The 27,508-nt window shown below is 56.2% G+C and overlaps 1 protein-coding gene across 4 annotated transcripts; it reads left to right on the top strand.

Annotated features, from left to right (window-relative positions):
- The first annotated feature begins 8,154 nt into the window (after positions 1-8,154).
- Positions 8,155-27,284, top strand: ZNF503 (zinc finger protein 503). 4 transcript variants are annotated; one of them, XM_048503817.1, is made up of 4 exons: positions 8,155-9,554; positions 10,129-11,669; positions 12,896-13,107; positions 26,759-27,284. In XM_048503817.1, the coding sequence occupies exons 1-4, from the start codon at positions 9,228-9,230 to the stop codon at positions 26,800-26,802; spliced, it is 2,124 nt and encodes a 707-aa protein (XP_048359774.1). In that variant the 5' UTR covers positions 8,155-9,227; the 3' UTR covers positions 26,803-27,284. The 4 variants fall into 4 exon arrangements, with proteins under 4 accessions (XP_048359774.1, XP_048359775.1, XP_048359777.1 ...); XM_048503818.1 differs by lacking the exon at positions 26,759-27,284 and adding an exon at positions 16,943-16,965; XM_048503820.1 differs by lacking the exon at positions 12,896-13,107 and having other exon boundaries at positions 8,156-9,554; positions 26,759-26,896.
- Positions 27,285-27,508: the final 224 nt, after the last annotated feature.

Here is a 27,508-nt window from a genome sequence, read left to right on the forward strand (position 1 = left end):
CGGCCCGACGCGCGCGATTTATGGCTGCCCTTCGCCGCCCCGATAACTCACGCGCCGTCGCAGCCCCTGACAGAGCCCCCCCCCCAGCCCCTCCCCAGCCCCGCCGTCGAACCAAGCGCAGCCCCCCCCCCTCCCCCCAGCCCCGGAATCCATCAAAAAGACCTTTTACATTTTTTAGCCAAACTCTGATCATCCCGACATCCCGGTTAATGTATATATTACATCATTATAGATCATTTCTCCCCGGCCGCCGCCCCCCCCCCCCCCCCCCCATCCCCTTTGCGCTCCCGCGACGCGACGCGCCGATCCATCAACTCCAAGAAGGGCTGGAGGAACGCGCCGGGACATGACTTTGCGCCTCCCCAAAGTCCCGTTCCCGGCCACAAAGGCGCCGTCGGGGGGAGGGGGGTTGATTGGGGGGATCCCCGGAAAGGGTTCGAGACCCGGTAATTGTGGGGGAGAAAGGGGGGACGGCTGTGGCTCGGGAGGCGCGTCCAGATGCGCTCAGGGGCTTGGCATCCAGCCCTCATGCAGGAGCAGCAGTGGTGTAGGAGGTTAAGAGCTCGTGTATCTAACCTGGAGGAACCGGGTTTGATTCCCCGCTCTGCCGCCTGACCTGTGGAGGCTTATCTGGGGAATTCAGAGTAGCCTGTGCACTCCCACACACGCCAGCTGGGTGACCTTGGGCTAGTCACAGCTTCTCGGAGCTCTCTCAGCCCCGCCTACCTCACAGGGTGTTTGTTGTGAGGGGGGAAGGGCAAGGAGATTGTAAGCCCCTTTGAGTCTCCTGCAGGAGAGAAAGGGGGGATATAAATCCAAACTCTTCTTCTTCTTCTTCTTCTTCTTCTTCTTCTTCTTCTTCTTCTTCTTCTTCTTCTTCTACCTCCCCCCCCCAAGCTGGGCATTGGAGCCAGTTTTCTTCTCCCCCCTCCCCCCTCCAGGACATGGCTCAGCTCAGACTTTCTCCGGGCACAGCCTTCTTCCCAACTGAGGATGATGAGGGTCTGGTTTGCCAACGGCTCAGCCCCTGCCGGGCGCACGGAGAGGCGGGAGGGGGGGTCTGAAGGGGAGCCGTACCCCCTTACTTGCGCGCCAGGCAGTCGGCGCCCGCGGCCGGACGCCCCGTCCCAAGCTCAGGCAGAGACTCGAAGGTAACGAAGCCGCACCCTCCCTGCCCAAGCGGCGGAGGGACCGCGCAGGTGAAGAGCGGAGAGTGGGGATCCCGGCTCTGCGCCCCCCAGCCGTTGCGCCCCCCAGCCCCCCAGCTGGAGGCTGCGGGGGGGGGGAACCCAAGCAAGCGGGGCCGAGCGCCGATGAGGACCAGAAGGGAGCGCCCGCCAGAGGCCCCCCCACCCCGTCCCGGGGGGAACCCCAGCCGCTTGGGCGTGCCCCCGGCTGGTCTGGGAAGAAGGGCCTGAGAGCCGCCGGGGGCACCCGAAATGCCGGGGGCGGGGGGGGGGGAGAGACACATTTGAGGAGGGGTCGCCCCTTCGCCGAGAAAGCCTTTGCGGTTTTTTCCAGCTCCCTCCGGGCTCGGCACAAACGCGCTCCCTTCCCGGTTGGGTTTCTGGGACTTTTTCTGCCTTTCCGGGGGGGGGGGGGTCCTTTGCCGTCCAAGGTCCGGACAGGTAACCCCTCCCCGAAAGCCCTCTTCGCTAGTTCTGCCTTTCAGCCCGTCTGGAATGTGGCCCGACCCGTCCTGCGAAGTCCCCGCGACGTGCCTGGGTGGAGGCGGCCTTCCAAGTCGGGGGGGGGGGGCTGGGCAGCCTTCCGCCCCCACCAACCCCCTGACCCCCGAAGCCCGGTCCTGCTGCCTGCCCGCCGAAGCTGACCTCGCCGGGGGAGGGCAGAGCCGCGGTCGCCCCCTTTCTGGCCCGGAGGGGGGAGGGGGAGGGAGGGAGGGACCGCAGAGTCGAGCCGGCGGGGCTGAGGCCGTCTTGGGGGGGGGGGGGGGGTGGAGGGGAGAGGCGCTCCGGCGCTCCGGCTCCTGGCCGGGTTTTGCGGCCGGCCCTGCCTGCTGTCAGGCGGCTGGTGGGCGCGGGAGATTAATCGGGGGGGCGGGCCCCCATCAGCCGCGTTTGGTTTGATGTGACAACTTTGATGGGCGTTGATGGACTGCCCCGCGGATCGCCTTTTAATTGAGCGCCCGGCGCCGCCCCCTCGACGGCGGACCCTGCCCGGCCGCCGCGGACTTTCCCCCCCCGCACCCCACCCCCGCCCCGCAAAGATCTGCCCCGTCCCGCGCGCCTTTCTCGGGCTCATATAGATAATTTCCGTGGGGCGCCGAGAAAAGCGACGGGGGGGGGGCACCCTCTGTTTCGTGTGCGCCAAGAGCGGCTCTTGCAAAAGTCCTGCCCCGATTCTTCCTCTCTCCACCGCCCCCCCCCCATGAACAGAATAGCAGCAAAACAGCGTCACTGCTTAGAGATGGGGGGGGTGCGTAAACTTGGGAGCGGGATGGGGGTCCAATCTAGGTCCCAACCCTAAGGGAATGATGAATTCGGCGCCAGGGCCGGCCGGTTCGACTCCTTCGGCAGCCGGACTAGAGGCGCAAAGGGAGGGGGGGTCCCGGGAGAGCCCCTGGATGGCCGGCTGAGGGCTCCCCCAGCGGAAGGCGAGGACTGCGCCTCCCCCGCCCCCCCCGACGCCCCTCAGCGTCTCCTTCGGGCCCCGGCGGGGGGAGGGTGCTGGCAAGGAAAAGGAGAGGCGAGGAAGAGACAAGAGAAGGACCAGGACGGCGCAGCTTCTTGGAGACGCTGCAGGGAGACGCGCCTCCCTGGAGCTCGCTCTGCACCCGGCTCCGCGGCGAAGCGCGATCCCGCTGAAACTGCTCCGGTGCCCGGCCGGCCGGAGCTCCTCCTGGGCTGCTAAACCTCTCCCCTCGCCGCCTCCCGTCTGCACGTCCGGCCGCCTCTTGGTCCACCCGGTCCCGGGGATCCCCTTGCGTTCCTCTCGGCCCAGGGCAGCGCCGGGCCCCACTCCCCAAGGGGGGGTGGAATATCTCCCCCCATCGGAGCCTTCCTGAAGACAATTCATCTTGGAGTCTTTTCACCCTGGGAGGAAGGACACGTCGGGCCAGAAAACAGCTGTTGCCAAACTCTTTCACGCCAAGGAGAAAGCAAGCCTTTCTTTCTTTCTTTCTTTCTTTCTTTCTTTCTTTCTTTCTTTCTTTCTTTCTTTCTTTCTTTCTTTCTTTCTTTCTTTCCTTCTTTCTGTCCTTCTTTCCTTCTTTCCTTCTTTCCTTCCTTCTTTCTGTCCTTCTTTCTGTCCTTCTTTCCTTCTTTCCTTCTGTCCTTCTTTCCTTCCTTCCTTCCTTCTTTCTTTCTTTCTTTCCTTCCTTCTTTCTTTCCTTCTTTTCTTCTTTCCTTCTGTCCTTCTTTCCTTCTTTCTTTCTTTCCTTCCTTCTTTCTGTCCTTCTTTCTTTCTTTCTTTCTTTCTTTCTTTCTTTCTTTCTTTCTTTCTTTCTTTCTTTCCTTCCTTCTTTCTGTCCTTCTTTCTTTCTTTCTTTCTTTCTTTCCTTCTTTCCTTCTTTCCTTCTTTCTTTCTTTCTTCAATCAACTGGACTTGACACCAAAAGAAAGACTGAGGGGGGAGGGGAGGAATCCTAAAAAGCGCTTTCAAATCTTCACCCCCCAGGGATGTCCGCCGGAGAAAAAACTGCGAAGGGCGGCCTCTTGCCTGACGTTGATCCAGGCAGTTATAGCCAGGGTCGATTTCAAAGCCCCCCCCCCTTCACGGGTCCCCCCCCCGCTGGTCTCAGCATCTGAACGAAAGGGCGATTTTTTGACCCCAAAAAATCCACTCAGGGAGGGGCAGGTGGGGCTCAGTTTTCTTTTCCAGAAAACCCCAAGTTCACTAGGGATCGCCTTCCTCGAAAAGTTCTCCTCCGAACGCCCCGCTGCGTAGCTGGACGGGTGAAAACGACTTGGGGGGGGGACCTTCCTTGCCCCCCCCCACAGAATCCGAGAGGCCCCTAAAATGGAATCCCGTTTCAATTCATTTATTCCACTCAACAAGAATGGTCCTACTTCCGAGTATCTGTGCATTGGGTGGACTCTCGCTGAAGTCACCAGCTGAGAAGGCGTAATGATACCGACCTACATGCCAGGGTTGTTGTAAGCATAACCGAGATCAGGCACGTGAAGAGCAACGGTTTAAAGGACTACATGTTTATTTCTTTGTTACTGTTACACTCACGTTGGAATTCACAGAATTCTCTTAGAAGTTGAAAAAAAAAAGAATTCACTTTTATTAAGAATTTGTGCTCAAGAGGCGAAGACGGAGTCGAACCAGCTTCCCAGTCCGCCTCTGAGATGGCCTGCCGCCTCGCCATCTGGGGGGCAGTTTGGTTCAGTCCAAGAAGCGCAGCCCTAAATAACCCCGGGGAAATTCTCCGGCTGGGCTGGGGGGGGGGGGGGCAGGGCGCCCGACCTCAGCGTGCAAAAGCCCCCTAACCAGGCGGCCCAAGGGGCGCCCCGTCTGCAGAGGAGGGGAAGGAAGGAAGGAAGGAAGGAAGGAAGGAAGGAAGGAAGGAAGGAAGGAAGGATTCCACTTTCGAAACTGGCCCCCACTTTGGCAAGTCCTACTCGCTCCTTCTGCACTTGTCAAACATATTTCATTTCTCCCATGGACGTTTCAGGAATGTGGGGTATGGAGGGCCACTGGGTCGGATGCCGAAATAAAAATAGTGTTTTTTTTTTCCCTTTGGGGTGTTGTGGGGTTTCCTGGCTGTATTCAGAAGATGCCAACCCCAGATGCAGGCGAAACGTCAGGAGAAAATGCTACTGGAACGCGGCCATACAGCCTGGAAACCCCACAACACCCCACTGATTCCGACCCGGGACAGCCTTTGACAGTCCGTCCGTCCGTCCGTCCGTCCGTCCGTCCTTCCTTCCTTCCTTCCTTCCTTCCTTCCTTCCTTCCTTCCTTCCTTCCTTCCTTCCTTCCTTCCTTCCTTGCTTGCTTGCTTGCTTGCTTGCTTGCTCCTCCCTTCTTTCTTTCTTTCTTTCTTTCTTTCTTTCTTTCTTTCTTTCTTTCTTTCTTTCTTTCTTTCTTTCTTTCTTCCTTGCTTGCTTCCTTGCTCGCTCCCTCCCTCCCTCCCTCCCTTCTTCCTCCCTCCCTTTCTTTCTTTCTTTCTTTCTTTCTTCCTTCCTTGCTCCCTCCCTCCCTCCCTTCTTCCTTTCTTCCTTTCTTCCTTTCTTCCTTCCTTCGGGAAGAAAGCATAAACAGAACATGCAAAATATAAACCGGACCTGCGGGCATATATGTATATAACGTGCCCTCAAAGGAGAAAAAGTTTTGCCAGAGGGCTCCCCCCCCCGCCCCGTCTGAAATCCCAAGGAAGCTAGAAGGGTGCCGATCCGGAGCCCGTGCTGCCGGCGCTTTGACTTCCCCGTCACTCGGCATCCTCCTCCTCTTCCTCGAGGGCGGCCGGGGGAGCCGGGAGTCGGACGCAAGCGCGCCTCGCAGCCGGAGTTCAGGCAAAGGGGGTCCGGGGACGCTCCCGCCACTGCGTTCCGTCGGGTGGGGGGTGGGGGTCTCCGCCGGCTGCAGAGCCCCCCCTTTCCAGCCTCCCCGGTGGATCAGGAGGAATAAGGCTGCGATAGACTGGCCGAAGGGGGGAGGCGGCTGCCGGTGCCCCAGTCAGCGAGCGGAGAGGGGGGGCTGAATTGCCCGGCTCCTTCTGGTAGACCTGCCCCCTCATCGGATAGGTTGGGGGGCCTTCCCCAAGAGCCTGGTTTTACCTCTTGGGAAAGCGGGAGGCGGGGGGAAGGGCCTGCTCACACACATTATGGGCCATCAAATCACTTGCCGCTCTTGCATCAGCTTGGGCCCTGCCAACGCTATGGACTCTGCCTTCCTAATTCAGTCAATCCATGGGGTGGGGGGCGGGGGGGGGGTGTCTTCCGCTTTTCCTACCGACTTCAGCGGTCCCTCGCCTGATGGTCTTTTCCAGTGACTCACGGACTGCGGCTTCAGTCTGGTCATTTTCGCTTCTAGCGGCCCAGTGGTCAGAGAAGGCTTTTCTGGGGCTCTCCGTTTTGGTGTTTCCCATGGCAAAAAGATCTGGACACGGTGTACACCTCTGACGATGCCAGCCACAGATGCAGGCGAAACGTTAGGAACAAGATCCACCAGACCACGGCCACACAGCCCGGAAAGCCCACCACAACCAGATCTGCGCTGCTGTTTGTTTAAAATGTCCAGGGAAAGGCGAGGCTGAAAAAACTTCCTTCCTGGGTTGGTTTTTGCAGAGGAATTGAGGGAATATTCAAACCTTGTAGGCCGATCAAATCGGGTCAAAGAGTAATTCTTCATTCAAGTTCCCTGAAGTCCACACGACTTATTCTATCATTTAATATTTATTCTAGAACTGTTGATTATATCCCTTTATCACCCTGTTTCCCGAATACAGGACATCCCCGGAAAATAAGAGGTAGTAGAGGTTTTGCTGAAGTGCGAACTATAAGGCATCCCCCGAAAGTAAGACGTAGCAAAGTTTTTGTTTGGGAGCATGCCTGACGAACAGAATACAGAAATATAAGACATCCCCTGAAAATAAGACACAGTGCTTCTTTGGGAGCAAAAATTAATATAAGACACTGTCTTATATTCTGTCTTATATTCGGGGAAACATGGGTATATACATATCTGCGTGCATGTGATAAATGTATCCAATCAACAAATCTAGAATAAAGATTAAATATATGTCAAGGAAAAATATGTATATAATATGCTGGGGGTGTGTGTGTCACTTTGTACTTTGGCCAGACTTCAAAAAAAAAATTGTGGTCTGGCTTGCAGGCTCGCTTGGATGGAAGGCCGCTTTCTCTCCCTTTCTCTGCTCCCCCCCCACCGCGTCCCTGCCAGTTCCTGTCACTATTGGCGTTCCAGGGCCTGCTCCAGATGTCACTCTTAATCTCCTTTTAAACATGCCGCCGCACCAGCCCATTGAGAGACGGATTGGCGATAAAATTTCAATAATGCGCCTGCCTCCTTTCCCCTCCCCCACCCCCCAATCCACTCGCATCTCTTCCCTTCCCCCCCCCCATTTGCTCCCAGGGTCAGCGAACTCCCCCCCCCGCAGTAAACAAACAAACCCTTCGGGCCGCGCCGTGTTTACTCAAGAGTAATCCCACCGAGCGCGATAGAACCCGTCGCCGGCAAACGACGCCGGCGGCTCATTCCGAAGCCCGCTGTTGACCTCGACCTGAACAGACTCCGCGATCCTAAACACCCCCCCCCCCAATCCTAGAAAAGCGTCGCTCTGTTGAGGATCGCGTTGCACGTCCCACTGAATCCCCCAAAAACGCGGACGGGGGGGGCGGCTTTTGAAGAGCCCCAACCTGGACGGATCGAGCCGGACGGCAAAGTCTCCGGCGGCCTTGAAGCAGCGTTTTCTCCCCGGTAAAGGCGCTGGGGCTGCGGCCGGGTCCTGAGCGCGCTCGCCCGGGGAGTCTCTCCCCCCTGACCTCCGCGAGTTCCGGACCCACTCCCGGGGGGGCTGGAAGGAGGCGGAAAAGACCAGAGAACCTCACCGCGCCCAAGAGGGTCAGGGTAAAAAACAACAACAACAGACCAGAGAATCTGGCCCCGTCGAAGCGGCAGGAGATTAAGGCGAGACCAGAGAATCGCCCCAACTCCGAAGCGGCGGCGGATTAGAAAGCAGACCGGAGAGTCTCGGCCCGGCGGGGAAGTGTCGGGGAGAGAGAGCCGCGGTCCTGCCGAGCGCACCGGTCCGGGAAGGGACGGCCCGGCGGGCAGCCAGCGAGCGGCTCTCCTCGCGGGGAAGTCGCCCGGCCCGGCCCGCCCGTCCACCCGCCTCCTGGGCTGCCTGCCTCTCGCCCCCCCCCTCGCCCCCCCCCCGACTCCCTTCAAGTCGCGGCAGGCTCGTAATCAGCAACACAACCTGACATGAATCCAGGCCGGATTGACAGGGGCTGACAAATAACTGATGGATGGCGGTCGGGGCGCATTGACAGCTGATGCAGGAGGGGGGGGGAGGGAGGAGGCTTCTCTCGCCACCCCCACCCCCCCGCGAAGAAAGAGGAAGAGGGTGGGAGCCGGAGGGGCGCGACTGGGCGGGCACGTGACGGGCGCGCGGCCCAATCCGGCCTGCGCAGGCCTCCCGATCTGAGTACCGGTGGCGGCTCCGATTGGAGAGCTCCGGAGTCGGGCTCGGCGAGGACCGGGCGGAGTTTTGGGGTCTTCTTTGGTTGCGCGGTCCGGGGGAAAAGGAGAAAACGGAGGCGACGGGAAGGTCTTCCCCCCCATTCAGCGGCCTCCCCCCAAAGATCCGCGGGTGGGGTGGGGGGTCTGGATACGCCTCCCCTGCTTCGTTGCGGGTTTTTGACGGTGCGCACCGCCGGGACGAGCCAGCCTCCCCACGGCTCTCACAGTTGCCGCCGAGGAAAGCTTCTCTTGGCTCGTTTTCTTTGGGGCAAAAAGGAGAGAATCGGTCGCTTAAAAGGAAAGGGAAAAGACGCACCGGCCCCCGACCCCCCCTTCGCCCCCCCTCAACCCCAACCGGGAGATCGGGGCCCGTCCACCGAGGAGGGAGGGAGGGGCTCCGGCCCGGCAGCCCCGTCGCCGCGCAGCAGCGGGCAGGCGAAGGAGGCGAAGAAAGCGGCAGAGCAGCGCGCACAGAAAGGCGGCGGCGGCGGCGGCGGCGGCGGCAGGGGAGGGGGGGGAGCTTGGAAAAGCCCCTGAAGAAGCCGGCTGACGTCACATCCCCTTGACCCTCCAATCACCTCGGGGTCCCATTTGATTGGAAGGCGGCAAAGGCTTTAATCTCCGGCTAATTCAGCTGCTTTTGAAGTGCGGCGCTCGGCCACATCCCCGCCTGGAAGGGCAGCGGCTCGCATCGCAGCGGAGCGCAGCGGAGGGCAGCGCCGCGGCAAGCAGGAGCCGGGCAGGCCGAGCCAGCCAGCCAGCCCCGGGAAGAGCAGGCCGGAGCCCCCCCAGCCGGCCCGGACCGCCGTCGGAACCGGCGCCAGCCCCCCACCCCACCCCGGAGCCCCTGCGCCGACGGACGGACCGCGGATTATCGCTTTTGGGACTTCTCCGGGGGCGACCTTTGCGCGCGGCGGGGTCCCCCCCCCCACTCCAAGCGCGCGGCCCGCGAGTCGAGGCAGGCGAGGCGCGCTCCCGGCGCTCGGGTTCCGGCTGGCGAGCGGCGCGCCCGGCGCGGCCCCCCCTCCGCCCGCGTTCATGCGCGGCTTTGGGTCATGAGTGCGCCCCCCTGGGTCTCTGCCGCAAGAAGTAGTCAGCAGCAGCAGCAGTCCGCGGGGGGAGGAGGAGGAGGAGGAGGAGGAGGCGGGAGCAGCTCCCGGATCGCCTGGCACAGCGGACCCGCCGCCACCCCCCCGGCCGCCGGCAGCAGCAGCAGCGGCGGCGGCCAGCCCTTCGCGCACGCCGTGCCCCCCTCGGACCCCCTGCGCCAGGCCAACCGCCTGCCCATCAAGGTGCTCAAGATGCTGACGGCGCGCACGGGGCACATCCTGCACCCGGAATACCTGCAGCCCCTGCCCTCCACCCCCGTCAGCCCCATCGAGGTGAGAGCCCACGGGGACCGGGCCGCGGGACGGAAGCGGGAGGAGGCTTCTTGCATGCGGGGAGAACCAAGCTTCCTACGGGCGCAACCTCCCCCCACCCCCCCACCCCAGAGCGTCCAACCTTCATTTGGCGACTGTGGGCTGGGGGGGGGGGGGGCGGCGGCTTAGTTCCCCACCCCAGCGCTTAGGCTTGGCCGGGATCCAGGAGAGTTTTGGAGCCGGGGTCGTTCTCGGGTGGGGGGGGGGAGAGGCCCGGGGCGTCCTGCCAGTCTCTTTTGGGCCGTTCTGGGGGTCTGGATCCACGCAGGATCTTCTTTTTCTGGCCTGGGCGGGGTGGGGGGGTTGGGGCGGGAGGGGATGCAGGAAAAGTCTAGGGTTTTCTGACTAACCGCGAGGCGGTTGCGATGGGGGAGGGGGTGGGGGAAAGGTCTGTGCGTGTGGACGAGGTCTGTGCGTGTGGACGAGGACCCACCGAAACGCGTGAGCCGCGGAAGGCAGTGGGGCCGGGGCGCGCGGGGCGGTTTCCGGGTCGCCTCCTGACCGTCTCTCCTCCTCCTCTTCTTCCCTCCGGCAGCTGGACGCCAAGAAGAGCCCTTTGGCGCTGCTGGCCCAGACGTGCTCGCAGATCGGCAAGCCGGACCCGTCGCCGTCGTCCAAGCTCTCCTCGGTGGCTTCGAGCGGCAGCGGCGACAAGGAGTCGTCCAAGTCCGGCCCGCTGAAGCTGAGCGACATCGGCGTGGAGGATAAGTCCAGCTTCAAGCCCTACTCCAAGCCGGGCCTGGGCGACAAGAAGGAGCCGTCGGGGTCGGGCGCGGGGGGCGCCTCCTCGGGGGCCGGGGGCGGCGGCGGCGGCGCGGGGGAGAAGACGGGCTTTCGGGTGCCGAGCGCCACCTGCCAGCCGTTCACGCCAAGGACAGGCAGCCCCACCTCCAGCGCCGCCTCGGCCTGCTCGCCTGGGGGACTCCTGCCCGGGGACGCCAAGAGCAGCGGCGAGGCCGACAAGAAGGACGCGGCGGGGACCGACGGCTGCGCCAAGGAGTCGTCGGGGCGGCTGGGCTTGGCGGACCTGAGCCAGGGGCACGAGGGCGCCAAGGGACTGCTGGCGGGCGCCTCGTCGGGGGCCTCCGCCTCGGAGACGCCGTGCGGCGGTGGCGCGGTCTCCTCGTCGTCGGGCTGCTCGTCTTCCTCCTCGTCGTCCTCTTCGTCGTCGTCGTCCTCCTCGTCCTCCTCGTCCGTGCTGAGCTCGGGCCTGGTGGCGCCGGTCTCGCCCTACAAGGCCGGCCAGAGCGTGTTCCCGCTGCCGCCGGCAGGCCTGAGCTACCCGGGGGCGCTGGCGGGCGCGTACGCGGGCTACCCGCCGCAGTTTCTGCCGCACGGCGTGGCGCTGGACCCCAGCAAGCCGGGCAGCATGGTGGGCGGGCTGGGCTGCGGCAAGGCGGCCGTGTCCAGCTCGAGCCCGCTGGCCGGCGCGTCCCCGCCGTCGGTGATGACGGCCAGCCTGTGCCGGGACCCCTACTGCCTCAGCTACCACTGCGCCAGCCAGCTGGCCGGGGCGGCGGCGGCCAGCGCCTCCTGCGCCCACGAGCAGGCCCTCAAGGCGGCCGCGGGTTACCCGACCCTGGTCTACCCGACGGCGCCGCCGCCGCTGCCGCCGCCCCTGCACGCCGTCCACTCGGCGCCCGCCGCCCTCTACCCCTACGGCTTCCTGCTGCCCAACGAGCCGCAGCCGCACGCCTGCAACTGGGTCTCGGCCAGCGGGCCGTGCGACAAGCGCTTCGCCACGTCGGAAGAGCTGCTCAGCCACCTGCGGACGCACACCGCCTTCCCGGGCACCGACAAGCTGCTGGCCGCCTACCCGGGCTCCGGCTCCTCGCTGGCCGCCGCCATGGCCTGCCACATGCACGCCCCCGCCGGCGCCTCCAGCCCGGGCTCGCTGGCCCTGCGCTCCCCCCACCACGCCCTGGGCCTGGGCGGCCGCTACCACCCCTACTCCAAGAGCCCCCTGCCCACCCCCGGCGCACCCCTGCCCGTGCCCGCCGCCGCCTCCGGACCCTACTACTCGCCCTACGCCCTCTACGGCCAGAGACTGACCACCGCCTCCGCCCTGGGATACCAGTGAGTGCCTCCGGGACACAGCGCGGGAGGGGGGCAAAGTGGGGGGCGGCGGCTGGGGCGGGCCTGCAGCCTCCCGGGCCGGCTGGACCAAAGCGGGACGGAACTTGTTCTTTTTTAAAGCGACAACAACAACAAAAAAACCCCCAACCACCAGACGGGACGGACGACAAACGAACGCACCCGGGGAACCGAAAGCTGACCGTTTTTTATATATATATATATCTATATCTATATATAAAAGGAAAAGTGTTCGCCTCGAGAGAACTGGATTTCGTGGGCACTTTTGTATTTATTTATGTTAGCTTCAAGCCGGACGATGAACCCCATTGAAAAAATTTACAAAAAAAAAAAGGATTTTTTTTTAAAAAAGTGCATTACTTAAAAAAAACTGCAGCTCGGTAGGCTTATAGGGGGAAAAAACACACGACAAAAAACCCGACAGCCCCCCGAGTGGAAAAACCCCCGCTGTAGAACGATCAATAAAGAATTTAAAAAAAGCGACAAGACAAGCGAGAGAGAGGTCTGCTCTGTTCGTGTGGCTTCCGGACGGCGACGATTGTATTTGTTCCCCGCTTGATTTTAGGGTCTCTGTCCCGGGTGGGGGAAATCAAAAACCCCGCCTTGCATGTTTGTTTCGAAAGGGGGGGGGCACCTTTTAGGTTGCAATTTGTCAGCTTTCAAATTGCACATTTTTTTAAATGAAAGATTGTCCTAGATCGTCCCCCATCGCCCAAATTAAAAAAAAAGGGTCTTTGTGGTCTGTCTTCTGGGGGGGGGGGAGGGAAACCCCAAAGCCGGGCCCCGATTCTGACAGTTCCTTTTGCATTATTATTATTATTTTTTTGGTCCTCTAAACAGGGAGGCTGCGGTGTTTTGTAAATTTTTTTTAAAGTCCGCCTAAGAAACGGGGCGGCAGGCGGCGGCGGTGGGGCGCCCTGTATTTTAACCCCAGAGACCGTCGTGTATCCCTTTGCGAGATTGACATTCTTTCTCTTTGATGTATTAAAGAAAAAGACAAGGTTTTTTTGGTTTGCTTTGGGAATCACCTTCTGGAGTCTGGCCTGGGGTGTGAGTGTGAGTGTGAGTGTGAGTGTGAGTGTGAGGGGGGACTGCAAAGCGACCAGGAGAAGGCGAGGACGTTTCAGGCCTATTTCATTCGGTTTGATTAATAATAATTTTTATTTTTTTTAATGCATTTTATATTGATATCCCGTCCTCCCCAACAGGGCTCAGGGCGGAAGACGACATCATACCACCAAACATAACAAATCAGAAAGAATAACAACAACTATGACAGCAAAAGCAACTCCCCCCCCCCCCAACTGCACCCACGGGAGGCCAGGGGTGGTCATGGCCTGGCGGAAAAACTCCGTCCTACAGGCCCTACTACAGCAACTGCTACAGTCCCCTGGTCGCGCTGGGGAGCTTATTCCACCAGGTAGGGGCCAGGGTTGAGAATAATAATAATAATAATAATAATAATAATAATAATAATAATAATAATAATAATAATAATAATAATAATAGATGCTTGGGAAGTGTCCGACGTGTGATGTAATACAAAATCCAGCATACTGATTTTGTTTGCTGTGTATAACTGTTTTTGTATCAAAATAATAATAATAATAATAATAATAATAATAATAATAATAATAATAATATGTCCCTGTTAATGGGAAGGGGTTTGCAGCAGGGCCCACACGTCTAAGAGCAGGGCTCAGAAATGGAGGCAAAGCTCCAAGAACCCCTTCGAAGGGACCCGCCCTTCTGCCAAAGGAATTCTAGGCGAAGTTTGGAAACGGTCCCCCCCTCCAAGCGCCCCCCCCCCAAAACGGGAAAAAGGCAGGAAGGTGATGTTGGGTTTCTCCTTGGCATGCAGGAAAGCATTGGTCAGACACCATCCCCCGGATTTGGAAGGGATTTTGTTGTCGTTGTCGCAAATCTGATTCCAAAACGGAACGAAGGTGCGGAGAGCTTTGCGCACCAGCCGTCCCCGTCCCCCAACTTCTGGAGGAGAACTTCCTACTTGCGGGTCGATTTTTTTAAAGTTCCATTTTCGGGAGCAGAGCCTGGGACATCTGGGCCTAAAAGACTCCTTTGGATCTGGCCGGGACCGGATCAGCCGCCTCCCCAAGAAAGGGAAACGTGCGAAATTTTAACTTCATGGTCTTTTTAATTTTTATTTTTTTTTAATATTGTGAAAGCGGGTCAAGTGGGGGAGTCTCTTGCGTCTTTCAAAGGGAGACGAGACACGGTTCGGAGAGCAGAGTTTTGTCGGTTCCACATCTGGCTCCTAAAGTCTGATGGTGCCACCAGGCTTCGGGAAGGGATACCGGGAGAGAAAGGGCGTGAAGCTGCAGAGAAGTGTTAAGGCTTACACCGACCCCAGCTCTGTAGGGTTCCGAATTGCCTGCCTGAATGCCAGAGGAGCCGGCTCGCTGGAAATGTCGCTTTCGGAAACGAAAGCATGGTGGCTGCAAACCCCGGCAGTGGAACGCAGTGGCACTTACTTCCAAGTAAACCCCCTCGGATCCGGTTTGAGTTATTCTCCTCCCAGTTTTGGGACCTCCTGGCTCAGAAGGAGGCGCCATTCGACGGGGTTGCGCGTGTTTACTTGGGAGTAAACGGAATTTGGGATTTTTTGGGGGGCGGGGGGGGGGGTTAGTGTGAACGAAGTCTTTTTGCTACTCAAAAAGCAATCTGGGAAAACCCCGAAGTGAGAAAGGTCGGTTGCGGGGGGGGGGGAGGGGGGGAGGGAGACCCAAACAGCCTGAATGTTGGTATATTGGGGAGGGGGCTAACATAGACGTCTTTGGTAAGTGTGGCAAATAAAGCCGTCCCAGGTTTTTGGGGGGCAGATTCTGGCCTGGGGCTGTCATCGGAGGGGGGGGCTGGCCTTACCTTGCCCCCTCCCTCCAGCTCCCGGGTCTAGGCCACCTCCCCCCACCCCAATAATGGGCACCCCTGCCGGGTCTCGAACCCTGATGAGGAAGGGGCTTTCCTTAGCTGCGGGGCTGCCCGGGGAAGAGCCGTCGGCCCCTGGAGATTCAACGGCCATCCTCCTCTTCCCGCACAAGCGGACGCGTGTCCAGAGCCCGCCGTCGGAACGCGCCTGCCGCCAGATGCCCACTGCCAGGGCCCCACCCGGCCGTCCCCCTTCCCCGAAAGCAACTGAGCCGAACTTGGGGGCAATCCCGAGTCTGGAATTGGGGGGGGGGGTCTCCCTGGGCTGCTTTCTCAAGCCGAGGCCGGCAGCAGGAAAGAGTCGGGGGTCGGCGAAGGGCTCCACCGGGTGCCGCGTTGACCGGCTTTTTGAACCTGGCAAGATCTTTTGGCAGGCTACCTCCCCCCCCCGCCCCCCCCCGCCGCCGCGAAGTCTCCACCCAGGGCTGCGGAGAGACACGCGTGTTTGTCACTTCCGAAGGACACCCGTGTTGGGCCGAGCTCGCTTCGAGGTCCTCTCTGGCGGCAGAAGACCAACCCCGCAAGGTAGAGCTCCCGGGGGGGGCGCCGCATTGGGCGAAGAGCCACCCGAGGCCTCGGCGGAATGGCCGTGTCCCTGTCCGTAAAGAAGCCGACCGCCTTGGGCCGCCCCCAGTCTCGAGCCCCCCCGAACGGCTTAAGGGGGTTGCGGATGGGGCGGAATTGGGGACGAGCCGCGAGTCCCCCCTTTCAGCTTTCAGCCGCCCTTGGAAGCCGTCGGGGCCCGAACCCCTGGAGCGCCGCTCGGAGTTGATCCGGCCAAGGGTCGCCCAGAGTTTGATAGGGCAGAGAAGAAGCCTGTTGTGGGGAAGCCGAGCGGGGCCCCGCCCGCCCCGCCCCACGGAGGACTCCAGCGGCCATCCAGACCAGCAGCCCCCAACCCCAGCTTCCCGTCCACCCGCTCTCATTTCATATCCCATCCCTCTTCCGCAATTCCCACGGGAGGGAGTCAATGCGGAGTGGGAGGAAGGGCCCGCACCCACCGGAGACAAGAGGAAAGGGGAGCAGGAGGTGAGAGACGTCCCCCAACCGCCTGGGTCCTCTTAGAGGGCTAGGCGGTGGCCAGGCAGGAATTTGCCCTTGCAAAGAAGCTCCGACAGACACATAGGCCGTCTTGATTTGTCAGTCATTCTGTGTGACAGCTTTGCTGGTCCCAGGCCTTTATGAGACTAGACAGACTTTTATTTGCGCCTTTCCATCCCTTTAGTTAAAATCAAGTTGTAAAGATATCGAAACACAAAAATAAGTTTTTGGTGCCAGGGCTTCTTCTTCCTGCCATATTAATAATATAATATTATTATAATTTGTTTGATGTCACAGCTGCCACTTCTTTAGCTTTCATGACAATTATTATTATTATTATTGGTTGATTTCACAGCTGCCACTTCTTTAGCTGGCTGTTGGCCTTTCATTACAATTATTATTATTATTATTGGTTGATTTCACAGCTGCCACTTCTTTAGCTGGCTGTTGGCCTTTCATTACAATTATTATTATTATTATTGGTTGATTTCACAGCTGCCACTTCTTTAGCTGGCTGTTGGCCTTTCATTACAATTATTATTATTATTGGTTGATTTCACAGCTGCCATTTCTTTAGCTGGCTGTTGGCCTTTCATTACAATTATTATTATTATTATTGGTTGATTTCACAGCTGCCACTTCTTTAGCTGGCTGTTGGCCTTTCATTACAATTATTATTATTATTATTGGTTGATTTCACAGCTGCCACTTCTTTAGCTGGCTGTTGGCTTTCATTACAATTATTATTATTATTATTGGTTGATTTCACAGCTGCCACTTCTTAGCTGGCTGTCATCTTCATTACACCAATTATTATTATTATTGGTTGATTTCACAGCTGCCATTTCTTTAGCTGGCTGTTGGCCTTTCATTACAATTATTATTATTATTATTATTGGTTGATTTCACAACTGCCACTTCTTTAGCTGGCTGTTGGCCTTTCATTACAATTCAAACCTCACCCAGAGGCCTGGGAAGTTGTAATGTATCTGCGTATTTATTTTAAATGCATTGTCTTAAAAATGGACAGCACATAATTGTGAGGACTTCCTCAGAAAGAAACCAGAAGTTGCAGAGTAAAGGAGAGGGGGAGGGAAAAGAATGTTGTGTGTGTGTGTGTGTGTGAGAGAGAGAGAGAGAGAGAGAGCAAGAGCAAGAGCAAGAGAGAGAGCATTTCTGGCCAACCTGCATTCCTAGGTTATATTAGTGCCTAGTATTCCTGCGGATGCCTTCTGAATCTGACCCATGTCAATTTTGTCAATTTGAAGATGTTTGAAGTGCTGCCCAAGTGTTTTCCGGATGGCGCCCAGAGTGCCAATCACCACTGGGACCTCCGCTGGTTTGTGCCATTGATGCTGAAGCTCGATTGACCTTCTCCTGTTCTTTTCCAATGACCCTGCTGTCACCCGGCACTGCTATATCGATGAAGGTCACTTTCTTGTTCCGGTCACTGTGATGCCCCGTGTATTATGGGCCAAATTATTATATTATTATTATTGTAGAAGGCTTATGGCCGGAATCACTAGGGGGTTGTGGGTTTTCCGGGTTGTAGGGCCGGCCGTGTTCCAGTAGCGACTTCTCCTCCCACCCTATTATTATGATCACAATTTATTTTATTTGGTTTGATATCACAGCTGCCCATTCTGGTTTGCTGGCCTTTGGTTACAGCTTGAGCGTCACCCAGAGGCCTAGGACATTGCAATGTATCAGCGTAGTATTCCTGCGGGTGGCTATTATTATTACCACTGCTGTTACTATTATTCGCAGGGATACTGACGCCAGAGCCCTCTCCCCCGTGCCCCCTCCCCCTCCGCAGCCCCCAGGCCAGTGATGGCGAACCTTTTCGAGACCGAGTGCCCAAATTGCAACCCAAAACCCACTTATTTATCGCCAAGTGCCAACACGGCAATTTAACCCGAATACTGAGGTTTTCGTTTAGGAAAAAATGGTTGGTTAGGAGCTTGGTGGTAGTTGTTGGCTTTGCTTTGAAGCAGCCGTGCCACTCTTCTAACAGATGAATCACGGCCCTAGGAGGGTTTGTTCAGAAGCAAGCCCCATTGCCAGCAACCGAGCTTACTCCCAGGTAAAGGATTGCACTTTAGTTCTTTGCATGAAAATCAGTGGGCTTTAACAGCGATTTACAGGATTACCTGCACCGTTTCCCCAAAACTAGGTCTTAGGTTTAATGCTAACATTCGAGCCCAGCGGGCCAGGCCAGCCTAGATGTGTGTGTGTGTGGGGGGGGGGGGGAATATGATGAACTCTGTTTGCACGTGCCCACAGAGAGGGCTCTGAGTGCCACCTCTGACACCCGTGCCATAGGTTCGCCATCACTGCCCCAGGCCCATGGGAGGCTTCCGCGGGCGGAGAGGAGCCCATTGGGGCTGGGGCTGCCTCGCAAGGAACCCTCAGAAGGGCGAGCCCCAATCCCAGGCACTTCTCCTCGGGAGTAAGGCCCTCTGAGTTCCTGTGCAAGAAAGGCCCTGGGGCAAATTGGGTCTACCCCCACCCCCAGACTGGCCGGGAAGGACGCTGCCGGCAGACGTGCCCCACCACAAGGCCGCTTTCTTCGGGGCCCCGGGAGTTGGGTGCGAATTCGGGTGAGCCGGTGCAGCTCCGGCTCAGCGTCAGAGGGCAGCACCGCAGCGGGGCGACTTTGTACTTCTGGGAGGGGCCGCTCAGCCGCGTGAGTCCTCCGAGCCCCCAGTCCCGGGCGGGTTTACTCGGGTGTAAAGAGCCAGCCGGAGCGCTGGTGGCGGAACCAGGGGGGGGACTCGGTCTAGGGAGGATCCGGAGCTCCGGAGCAGCCGGGGAGGCGCATCAAAGCGGCCGGTTTGCCTGGGGAAGTGGGGGGGGGGGCGTCCCCCCGCCCGCTGACCCAATCCTTAAAGACGAGACGGACTCCCCCGCCGCCCTCTTTTGCTTGCTTCGAATCCTCTTGTCCTGAATCCCGCAGAACGGGATTCAGATGCTGGCACAAGAAGTGTCTGTTTGGGGGACAGATAAAACCCAAACCCGGTTGGGGGAGGGGGAGAGAGACGCAGGCGGTTCCGAGGGGGGGGTGTGTTCTGCTCCCACCCGCAACCCGGGAAGCCGCAGCCGAGTGTCCCCCGTTCCGTTTGTCAACCCGAAACCGTTTCCGGACTCGGCTCGAACCTGGTCTCAGACCTGGGCTTGGGGGGTCCCGAACCCAGAAGGGAGACGCGCGTTCCCGGCCACGGTTCACGTTTGCCCCCCCCCCCCCCCGTCGGCGAAACAGAGGCGGCGGTTGTGTGGGTCGCTGTGTAGCTTTGTGTGCCAATTTGCAACATGCAGCGTGAAGGATATTCCTAACCAACCGGGGTCGCCTCCTGAAACTGGGATCTCCGCCGACCACTTTTTCAGGGATAATTGGCTGGGAAAGGTCGACTTGGAGGAATCTGGGTGGATTTGGCGGATCCCGCCCTAGACACGCGAATTGCGTCTCCACGTCGAGGTTCCCGGGGCCCACTGGCAAGGGGGTGGGGGGTGGGGGTCCCTTGGGAAAATGTCAACCGGGTCAAACATCCATTTCTCCAAAAGAAACCCGGTCGATTCTGGACCTGGAAACAGAGCCCGACACGAAGTCACGACAGATCAGAGAATCGCCTCCGACGGCGCGCCCAGACGGAGGACCCGAATTGCGGCCCGCGATCCCGCAAGCAAAGCCGCTGTCGCGGGCACCGACGCCGGCAGGAACCGCACTTCGCAGCCAGAACCTGGAAGGGGGGGGGGGCAGATCCGGGGCTCACTCGGTCGGTGGGGCTGGCTTCCAAAGCCCCCTAGGCGGAGGACAAAGCCTTCCCAGCTGTCTGGCAAAAGGTGGCCAGGACACCCACGACCCAGTCCACAATCAACGCCCCCCCCCCCACTGTTCCAGGCGGGTTTTAGGGCGCTCCATTGGATCCAGGACTATGTCAAAGAACACCTGCTTAAGAGCCGGTGCACTCTAATCTGGAGAACAGGGTTTGTTTCCCTGCTCTGCCACTTGAGCTGTGGAGGCTTATCTGGTGAAACAAATGAGCTGGCCCGCTGGGTGACCTTGGGTTAGTCACAGCTCTTTGGAGCTCTCTCAGTCCCACCCACCTCACAGGGCGTTTGTTATGATGGGGGGAAGGGAAAGGAGATTGTAAACCCCTTTGAACCTCCTTACAGGAGAGAAAGGGGGGGTTATAAATCCAAACTATTCTGCTTGATACTCCACATCGCAAAGGGCCTGTGGCAACGAGAGGCGCACCCCCACCCCAAAGGCGTTTGACCCCCCCCCCTTCCCCCGCTTTTGTCTGCTGGGTCGCCCCTGGGCGGATTTCTGGCGGCTGACCACCGCTAGGCGGCGCTGTCCCGACCAGCCTTCTAGCTTTGAAGATGCGCGTCTGTCAGAATGATGGACGTTTTAGGGGTTTTTTTGGGGGGGGGGTTGTTTTTAATTTCTTTTCCCTGCCCCTGTGTTATCCTTGGCTCGCTTTGCACGGCCGGGCTTTCTCAAACCAAAGGCTGATTTGGGAACCTTGATAAAAATCGCAAACATTTGATAAAACTTAAAAGGGGGGGGGGGGGAGAGAGACCGGAGAATCTTGGATGTAATCTGCAAAGACGGAGCAAAAAGAGATAAAGTAGATTTGGGGTGGTGGTGCGGAATGCCCCTCTCAACCCGAGCCAGTCTTTTGTTTTGAAAGTTGGGAGGGGAGCAGATAAACCCTATTTTTTTTTATCTCCCAAACAGTTTGGACCCGAGAGGTGTTTGGAAGAGAGATGGCATCTTATTAGAGAGTCTCACTCACTGATTTCCTTGTCCATGACTCCCCACCCCCCTTTCCAAACACCTGTAGCTGAAGTGAGAAAAGTTTTTTTTTTTTTGGACAGGCCTAAAGATGAGGGAGGGGGGCTGGCAGTTCATATCGGCGGCCTTTTTCTGTGATACGCCCCCTCCCCCCCACACACACACTGTGTTACTCGGATAAATTTAACTTGAGCAAATATTATTAAATATATTAATATATGAAAATATTACATATTTTTAAAAAATTGGTCCTTGCTGTCCAAAGGGTTAAACGTGCATGGAGACACCTGTGTGTGTGTGTGTGTGTAGGGGAATTCTACCCTGCTTTGTCTCCCCTAATTAAAACAATCCAGTTCCCCTTGGAAAGATTGAAGTGAGAGCCACAAAAGATTGAAGGGAGAGCCGCCACCCCCAAGATCCAGGTACAGGGATCAGAGTTCTTCCATCTCTCTCCCCCCCGCCGAAACCCCCCTCTTCCAGGGGGGGGGGGAGCTGCAGGCATGCAGGGGGCTTTATTATCTTTCCTTTCCTTTTGCTTGCCCTGCTTCCCCCCACCCCACTTGGTCTGCAAAGTTCCCAAACAGACTAGGAAGGGCACGTCCTGCTTTTGGGAATGGGGGAACTTCGAGGGAGAGGAAGGTTTTGGGGGCTGAAGCCTGATTCAACTGGGGAGGGGGAGGATCCCTTCTGGCTGCAATCCCATGTGCCTTTTCCCTGGGAGTAAGTGCTCCCTGAAAGTAAAGTTTCCGAGGAAACATTGCGGGTGACGTTGGGTAGGTTTGGTGTTGTGGTTAAGAGCAGGTGCACTCTAATCTGGAGCACCGGGGTTAATTCCCCCGCTCTGCCACTTGAGCTGTGGAGGCTTATCTGGGGAACCAGATTAACTGGTGCGCTCCAACCCATGCTAGCTGGGTGGAGGGGAAGGGAAAGGAGATTGTCAGCCTGCCTGCCTGCCTGCCTGCCCATCTTTAGCAAACGATCCAAGGAGAGTCACCAACTGTTTTACTCCCCTCAGAACGGTGTAGTACCTGGCAGGCAATTCTCCCCGCCATCCTGTGCTGTGATGCACAAATTCTAGACTTCCTTTAACTTGGCTTTTATTCTGGAGATCACATTTTTGCTTTGAAAGGGCCTTGCTGGATCAGGCCAGCGATCCATGATCCACCAGAGGCCTGCATAAGAACATGAGAAGAGCCATGATAGATCAGACCAGAAAAGATCAGTCCAGCATCCTGTCTTACATAGTGGCCAACTGGTTCCTCAGGAGGACCAACAACAGGGCACGGAGGCGAAGGCTTTCTCCTATTGTTGCCTACTGGCCCTGGGATTGACTGCCTTTTAATTTGGAGGCTCCCTTAGCTCACTGATGGTTTGATGGTTCTAGCCTCCATGAATTTATGTCAGTGCCCTTGAATGTCATCTAGACTCGTGGCGATCAGTAGAGCTGTGGCCATAAATTCCACCCATTGAGCAAAGACGTGTGTTAGAGTAAAAATGGCAGGGGCTAAAAATTGCATTGCAGGGGGTTGGACTTGATGGCCCTTGGGGGTCTCTTCAACTCTATGATTCCATGATTCTACAAACGTTTTTGTGCTAGGAAAATGCAGTCTCCCAACTACAGGGAATCACACTCTTTATATATTTATTTCCCTCTTTTGAAATATCTGTGGCTGCTGAGACGAGGCTGTTTCCAACGCTCCCCTGAGAACGGATGTTTGGATCGTAGCTTCATAACAACTGATATGTTCTTATGGCAACCAGTTTAGTGTAGTGGATGCGGAGTCAGACAAGGATTGGGGAGGCCCGGGTTCAAACCCACACTTCTGCCACGAAAGCTCCTTGGGCAAACTTTGGTTAGCCAGTCGGCCTAATTGACTTCGTAGGGTTGTTGTGAGGATAAACTGGAAGAGGGGAGAAAGGTGCGGACACAAATGAAATCAACCGATAAATAAAGCCAGGGTGAGGTAGTGGTGAGAGTGCCAGATTAGAATCTGGGAGAACCAGGCTCGAATCCTCGTCCTGTCGGGAGCTAGATGGGTGACCTTGCACTGTCAAGCTAACCTACCTCACAGGGTAGTTTGTGAGGTATATTCATGGGGGCTGATATTCTTACCCTACCTAAAGTGGAGGAGAGAAGAATGATGTAAACTCAAGCAAGCACGCCTTTATTGGCATAGACAACAGTACAACAATAATAAAAACGGATTAAAAAGCATATACAATACAGGTCGAAGGAAATCTACTGGCGTTTGGTAATTTCCAGGAGAAAGTCTGCCACTATCATATAGAGAGAAGGATCAGGATTGTCCAACAAGTAGTGTAATCTAATTAAATCGGGGAGATGGGGTAAATGTAAAGGAGTAAGATTCACATACTTGGATCTGATTTCCTTGAATCTGAGACAGTGTAGTAATTGGTGGGCCAGAGATTCAACTGAGCCGTCGTTACATGGGCACAATCGTTTAGCCTTTTCTTGCTTGTTAAATCTGCCATGCAGCAAGGCAGAAGGCATAACATTAAACCTGGCGAGCATTATGGCTCTCCTTTGAACGGGGTTTATTAAGCCATACAGGTAGTGTGCCAAGTGGCCCCGTTCAAATGGGAGAGAAAAATACAGGGGGGAACACGTTTTCTTGGCTGCAGTGATTAGGGTAGATTTGCATCTACCCTAATCAACCTAATGATGTAAACTGCTTTGTGCCCCCACTGGGGAGAAAGGTGGGGCAGAAAAGGAGTAAATAAAACAATAGAGAAATAAGGATAGTTTACATATCATCTCGAAATACCCTTCTGGTTTTTCTTCCCAGGATAGAGCTGTGGTTGCAGGGTGTGGTAGCTGAAGTGTTAGACTAGGATCTGGGAGAGCCAGGTTCGAATCCCTACTCATGGCATGGGAACTGGCTGGGTGACCTTGGGCCAGTCACGCACTGTCAAGCTAACCTACCTCACAGGGTAGTTGTGAGGACAAAACTGAGGTAAGGAGAATGATGTAAGCTGATTTGGGGATCCACTACGGAGGGAGGCAAGACATAAAGAAAGCAAATCAAATAAGTAAAATATGGTTTCAGGGCAAGGGCGTTTCCATGACAGGAGTTTCAGGGTGTACATTTGGGACTCTGCCTGTTGGGTTCGTATTGGAGGCCTCAGCACCCCTTTTGTGGTGAACAGGAGGCACCCAGCATCAGGTCAGCCCCCACAACTGGCAAAGATCACAAGGCTCGGCCTGTTCACAGAGAGGCATCAGACCATGCAAATCTCCCAAAACAGCAGGAGGAGGAGGTGGTGGTGGAGGAGGAGGAGGAGGAGGAGGAGGAGGATGATAATAATAATAATAAAAAAAATAAAAATAATAGCAGCCTCTGCGTGAGGCTCAAATTGTAGTGAACCACCTAAAGAACTGGGAGCTGTGATATTGAACATAATTAAATAATAATAATCTGGGACTTGATTTTCCTGTTCTCATTCAAACAAACCCCCTGACCCGGATAGCCCCGGGATAGCTCAATTTTGTCAGATAAGCAGAGTCAGCCCTGCTCGCTATTTGGATGGGAGACCACCAAGGGAGTCCGGGGCACCCCACCGAGGCAAACTGTGGCAAACCACCTCTTGCCTTGAAAACTCGACTGGACTGTGTCTTGCTGCCCCGCCCTCTCTCTCACACACACACATACACACAGAGTCAGTAGCCATCTGTAGCCGATATCATGGCCAATTGGCCATGCTGGCAGGGGCTGATGGGAATTGTAGTCCATAACATCTGGAGTGCCAAAGGTTCGCCACCACGGCTGTAGATACTGCTGTGCTCTGAGGTCTCCTTCTGTTGGAAGCAGTGCTGCTCTTGACAGCTGATCACACCAAAGTTTTGCTGAGTCTCATCTCCCCCTCTCCCCCAGAGCTTTCCATTATGGTGACGTCTGGGATCACTTCCTACCGGCCGAGAGGCCTTTTCAGATGGCGAGCTGGGGGACGTTGCGCTGCTCCCATCACGCTGAAGGACCCGACAAGGACCCAGCTCCCCTTGGAAGTGTGATAAGGTTGTCGGTCTCTCCTTTCCCCTCGTGCCCATTTCCCCACGGCTTCTTCTGCATCCAGGGCAGTTTGCGGAAATGATAGTTCAAAAGCAGCGCACAAGACGTTTGGCAATACGATCTAGCCGCAGAAGATGCAATAAAGGAAAGCCACCTCCAGTCCAGGGAAACAGCCTCTCAGCACGGGGAGGGGAGCCCCCCAGTGAAAAAGCCATTTGGAGAGGGATGTCTCGTGTTCCTTGCTGCAGCTGAAAAGTGAATTGGCCTGTCTAACTTCCTCTGCCAGAGAATGCCAAAGGGCTGGAGTCACAACAAAGACAGCTCTTATTCTGCCCACTTTTTACCCTCGCCAATAGTACTGGTTGGCCGGTTCTTAGCTGGGGAGTGGGTTCATTTGAGGGCACAACGGTCCATTGAGTAAACAAGGTCGGGACCCTGAATGTCTTTGGAACTGAACCTGACCGAGTGGTTGGTAACCCAGCAAGTTGACTTGAAAAGGACTCAGTGCATTCTTGTCCCTTTAGGAGCAGCAGTGGCGTAAGAGGTTAAGAGCTCGTGTATCTAATCTGGAGGAACCAGGTTTGATTCCCCGCTCTGCCGCCTGAGCTGTGGAGGCTTATCTGGGGAATTCAGATTAGCCTGTGCACTCCCACACACGCCAGCTGGGTGACCTTGGGCTAGTCACAGCTTCTCGGAGCTCTCTCAGCCCCACCCACCTCACAGGGTGTTTGTTGTGAGGGGGAAGGGCAAGGAGATTGTCAGCCCCTTTGAGTCTCCTGCAGGAGAGAAAGGGGGGAATATAAATCCAAACTCCTCCTCCTCCTCCTCCTCCTCCTCCTCCTCCTCCTCTTCTTCTTCTTCTTCTTCTTCTTCTTCTTCTTCTTCTTCTTCTTCTTCTTCTTCTTCTTCTTCTTCTTCTTCTTCTTCTTTCTTCTTCTTCTTCTTCTTCTTCTTCTTCTTCTTCTTCTTCTCCGCAACAACAAAAGAGGAGGCTGTCGTGGGCATTGGTCGATGTTTTGGGGTTGTCTTCAAGGGCCCCACACAGAGCACATTATAGTAGACAAACCAGAAGATAACCCACATGGTGAGATCAGATCTATTTGGAAGGGACAAGAGCCTGTGGGGATGGCAGAGATGGGAAGAAATAGCCCAAATTCCCCAGGGGTGATGAGGCCTTCCACAACTATTTTCCCTGTATCATCCTACCCTTGGCTAGTTGTCGGGGGCTGAACTTAAGGGCCTAATTATACTTGAGGTTTTATCGTGTCCTGGGACAGTCCTGGATTGCGGGGAGAGACATTTGCTGACTTTCTGCACTTTCCCACTGCCTAAAAACCTGTCTGGTTCTGTGGTATGGGACTTCTCCAAGCATGAAATGCCCCGGGGGGGGGGGGGGGGGGGTTATTTGCCCAGGTGGGGGCTCATTCTGTTTCTACAATTGGGCCAGAAGGGTGCCTCTCTAAAGGACTACAAATCATAGTGTGAGGTTTGAGGTTTCACAGACTCTAGAAGCGGACAGCCTCAGAAGACGCTTCTCCACAAGACCGTGGGTCAACTCCCTGGGGGATGTATAACATGTAGTTCAGCCCAGAGTTGGAATAGGCTGAGGCGTTCCTCTGAGTATGCTCCATGTTGTATCCTGAATCCATCAACTGATCAGCAGTGGTGTAGTGCTTAAGAGCAGGTGCACTCTAATCTGGAGAACAGGGTTTGATTCTGTCCCGTTGATCCAAGATCATGTTTGCTGGGTCTTTTCAGTGGTAGCCTCACAGTCACCGAAGGACCTTCCTGTAGAGGTGCTCCTGGCCCCCTTTGTGCCAATATCAAGAAGGCAGATGAAGGCAGTTTTATTCAGGACTGTATTTGGCCAATTCAGTTTTCATTGGTGAGCAGTCCTACTGAAAAATTTAAATGGTGGTCTTTTATGTGGTTTTAATAATTTTTTTTAAAAAGATGGTAAGCGACCTTTTGCGAGGTAGAAAGGCAGCTAATAAACGTTTTAAAGAAATAAAAACAAGTAATTTCTGGGAACAGATGCATGGTGCATGGAGCCTTTGATCTGTACGCATGGAACCACAGTACCTCCATGGGGCCTGCAATCTTGAGGCTGGGGCTACGCACCCTCCGTCGGGGTCTTCAGCCCACAGACACAGAGCCGTTCAGTTTCCCCATAACCCCACTGGCGCAACTCTAGTCCTCTTTATGATTTCTCTACTGATTGTTCACCGTGTTAAAAAAACAACTCTCTCTGTCCTCAGATAACACATGTGGAACGGGACCTGCGGCACCGTGGCCCTTTTGAAAGCCTTGTTTGCGACAGTCCAAGACGGGAAGCGGCGGCATTCTCTTTTGTGCAGTGGCTGCATTTTGCGCTCACAATAGCTGCCTTTCAGCGGTGATTCATATGTATTTTTGTGTGCAAGTAAGTATCCGAGCACTTAGAGCCCAGCCGAGTGATTTATCATCAGTATAAACCATTGATGGAAAAAGTCACCGGCAAAGAATGGCTGAGCTGTGTGGGGAGAGAATGCGCTGAATTCAAACAAAGGAGGAAGCGAGGAGGGGAAGAGAGAGCCCTGGGCCCGCCGATCCTCCGAGGGGACCTGAGGAAATTATTTTTTGTTTTTCAAAGTTTCGCGCTTCCTGCATCGCTTCGACCAACCGCCATGAAATATCTTCCTTATCAGACTCACAGCCAGCTGGCAGGATTCAGGTCACTGTGACACAGCAAGAAATGGAATCAGGATGAGGCCACCGACATAAATAAAGGCCAAGCAAGAGACCTATAAAGAGTCACCCATTTTTTTTTAAAAAAATAATTGTGTTATTGAAAAGAAGGACCTGGTGGCTGTAATCACCAAAGCAGCAGCGAAGGGGCTATTTGACCCTTTCTCTTTCGGCCATTTTGTTGTGCTTGAATTCATGACCCTCCCAAGCGCATTTTTCGCTCATGAAGAGAAAAAAAAGTGATCTTCTATATGGGGAAAGGAACCGTTTGGAGAGAGAGC

The sequence above is a fragment of the Sphaerodactylus townsendi genome, linkage group LG07 (genome assembly GCF_021028975.2).
Source record: "Sphaerodactylus townsendi isolate TG3544 linkage group LG07, MPM_Stown_v2.3, whole genome shotgun sequence".
Lineage (NCBI taxonomy): Eukaryota > Metazoa > Chordata > Lepidosauria > Squamata > Sphaerodactylidae > Sphaerodactylus > Sphaerodactylus townsendi.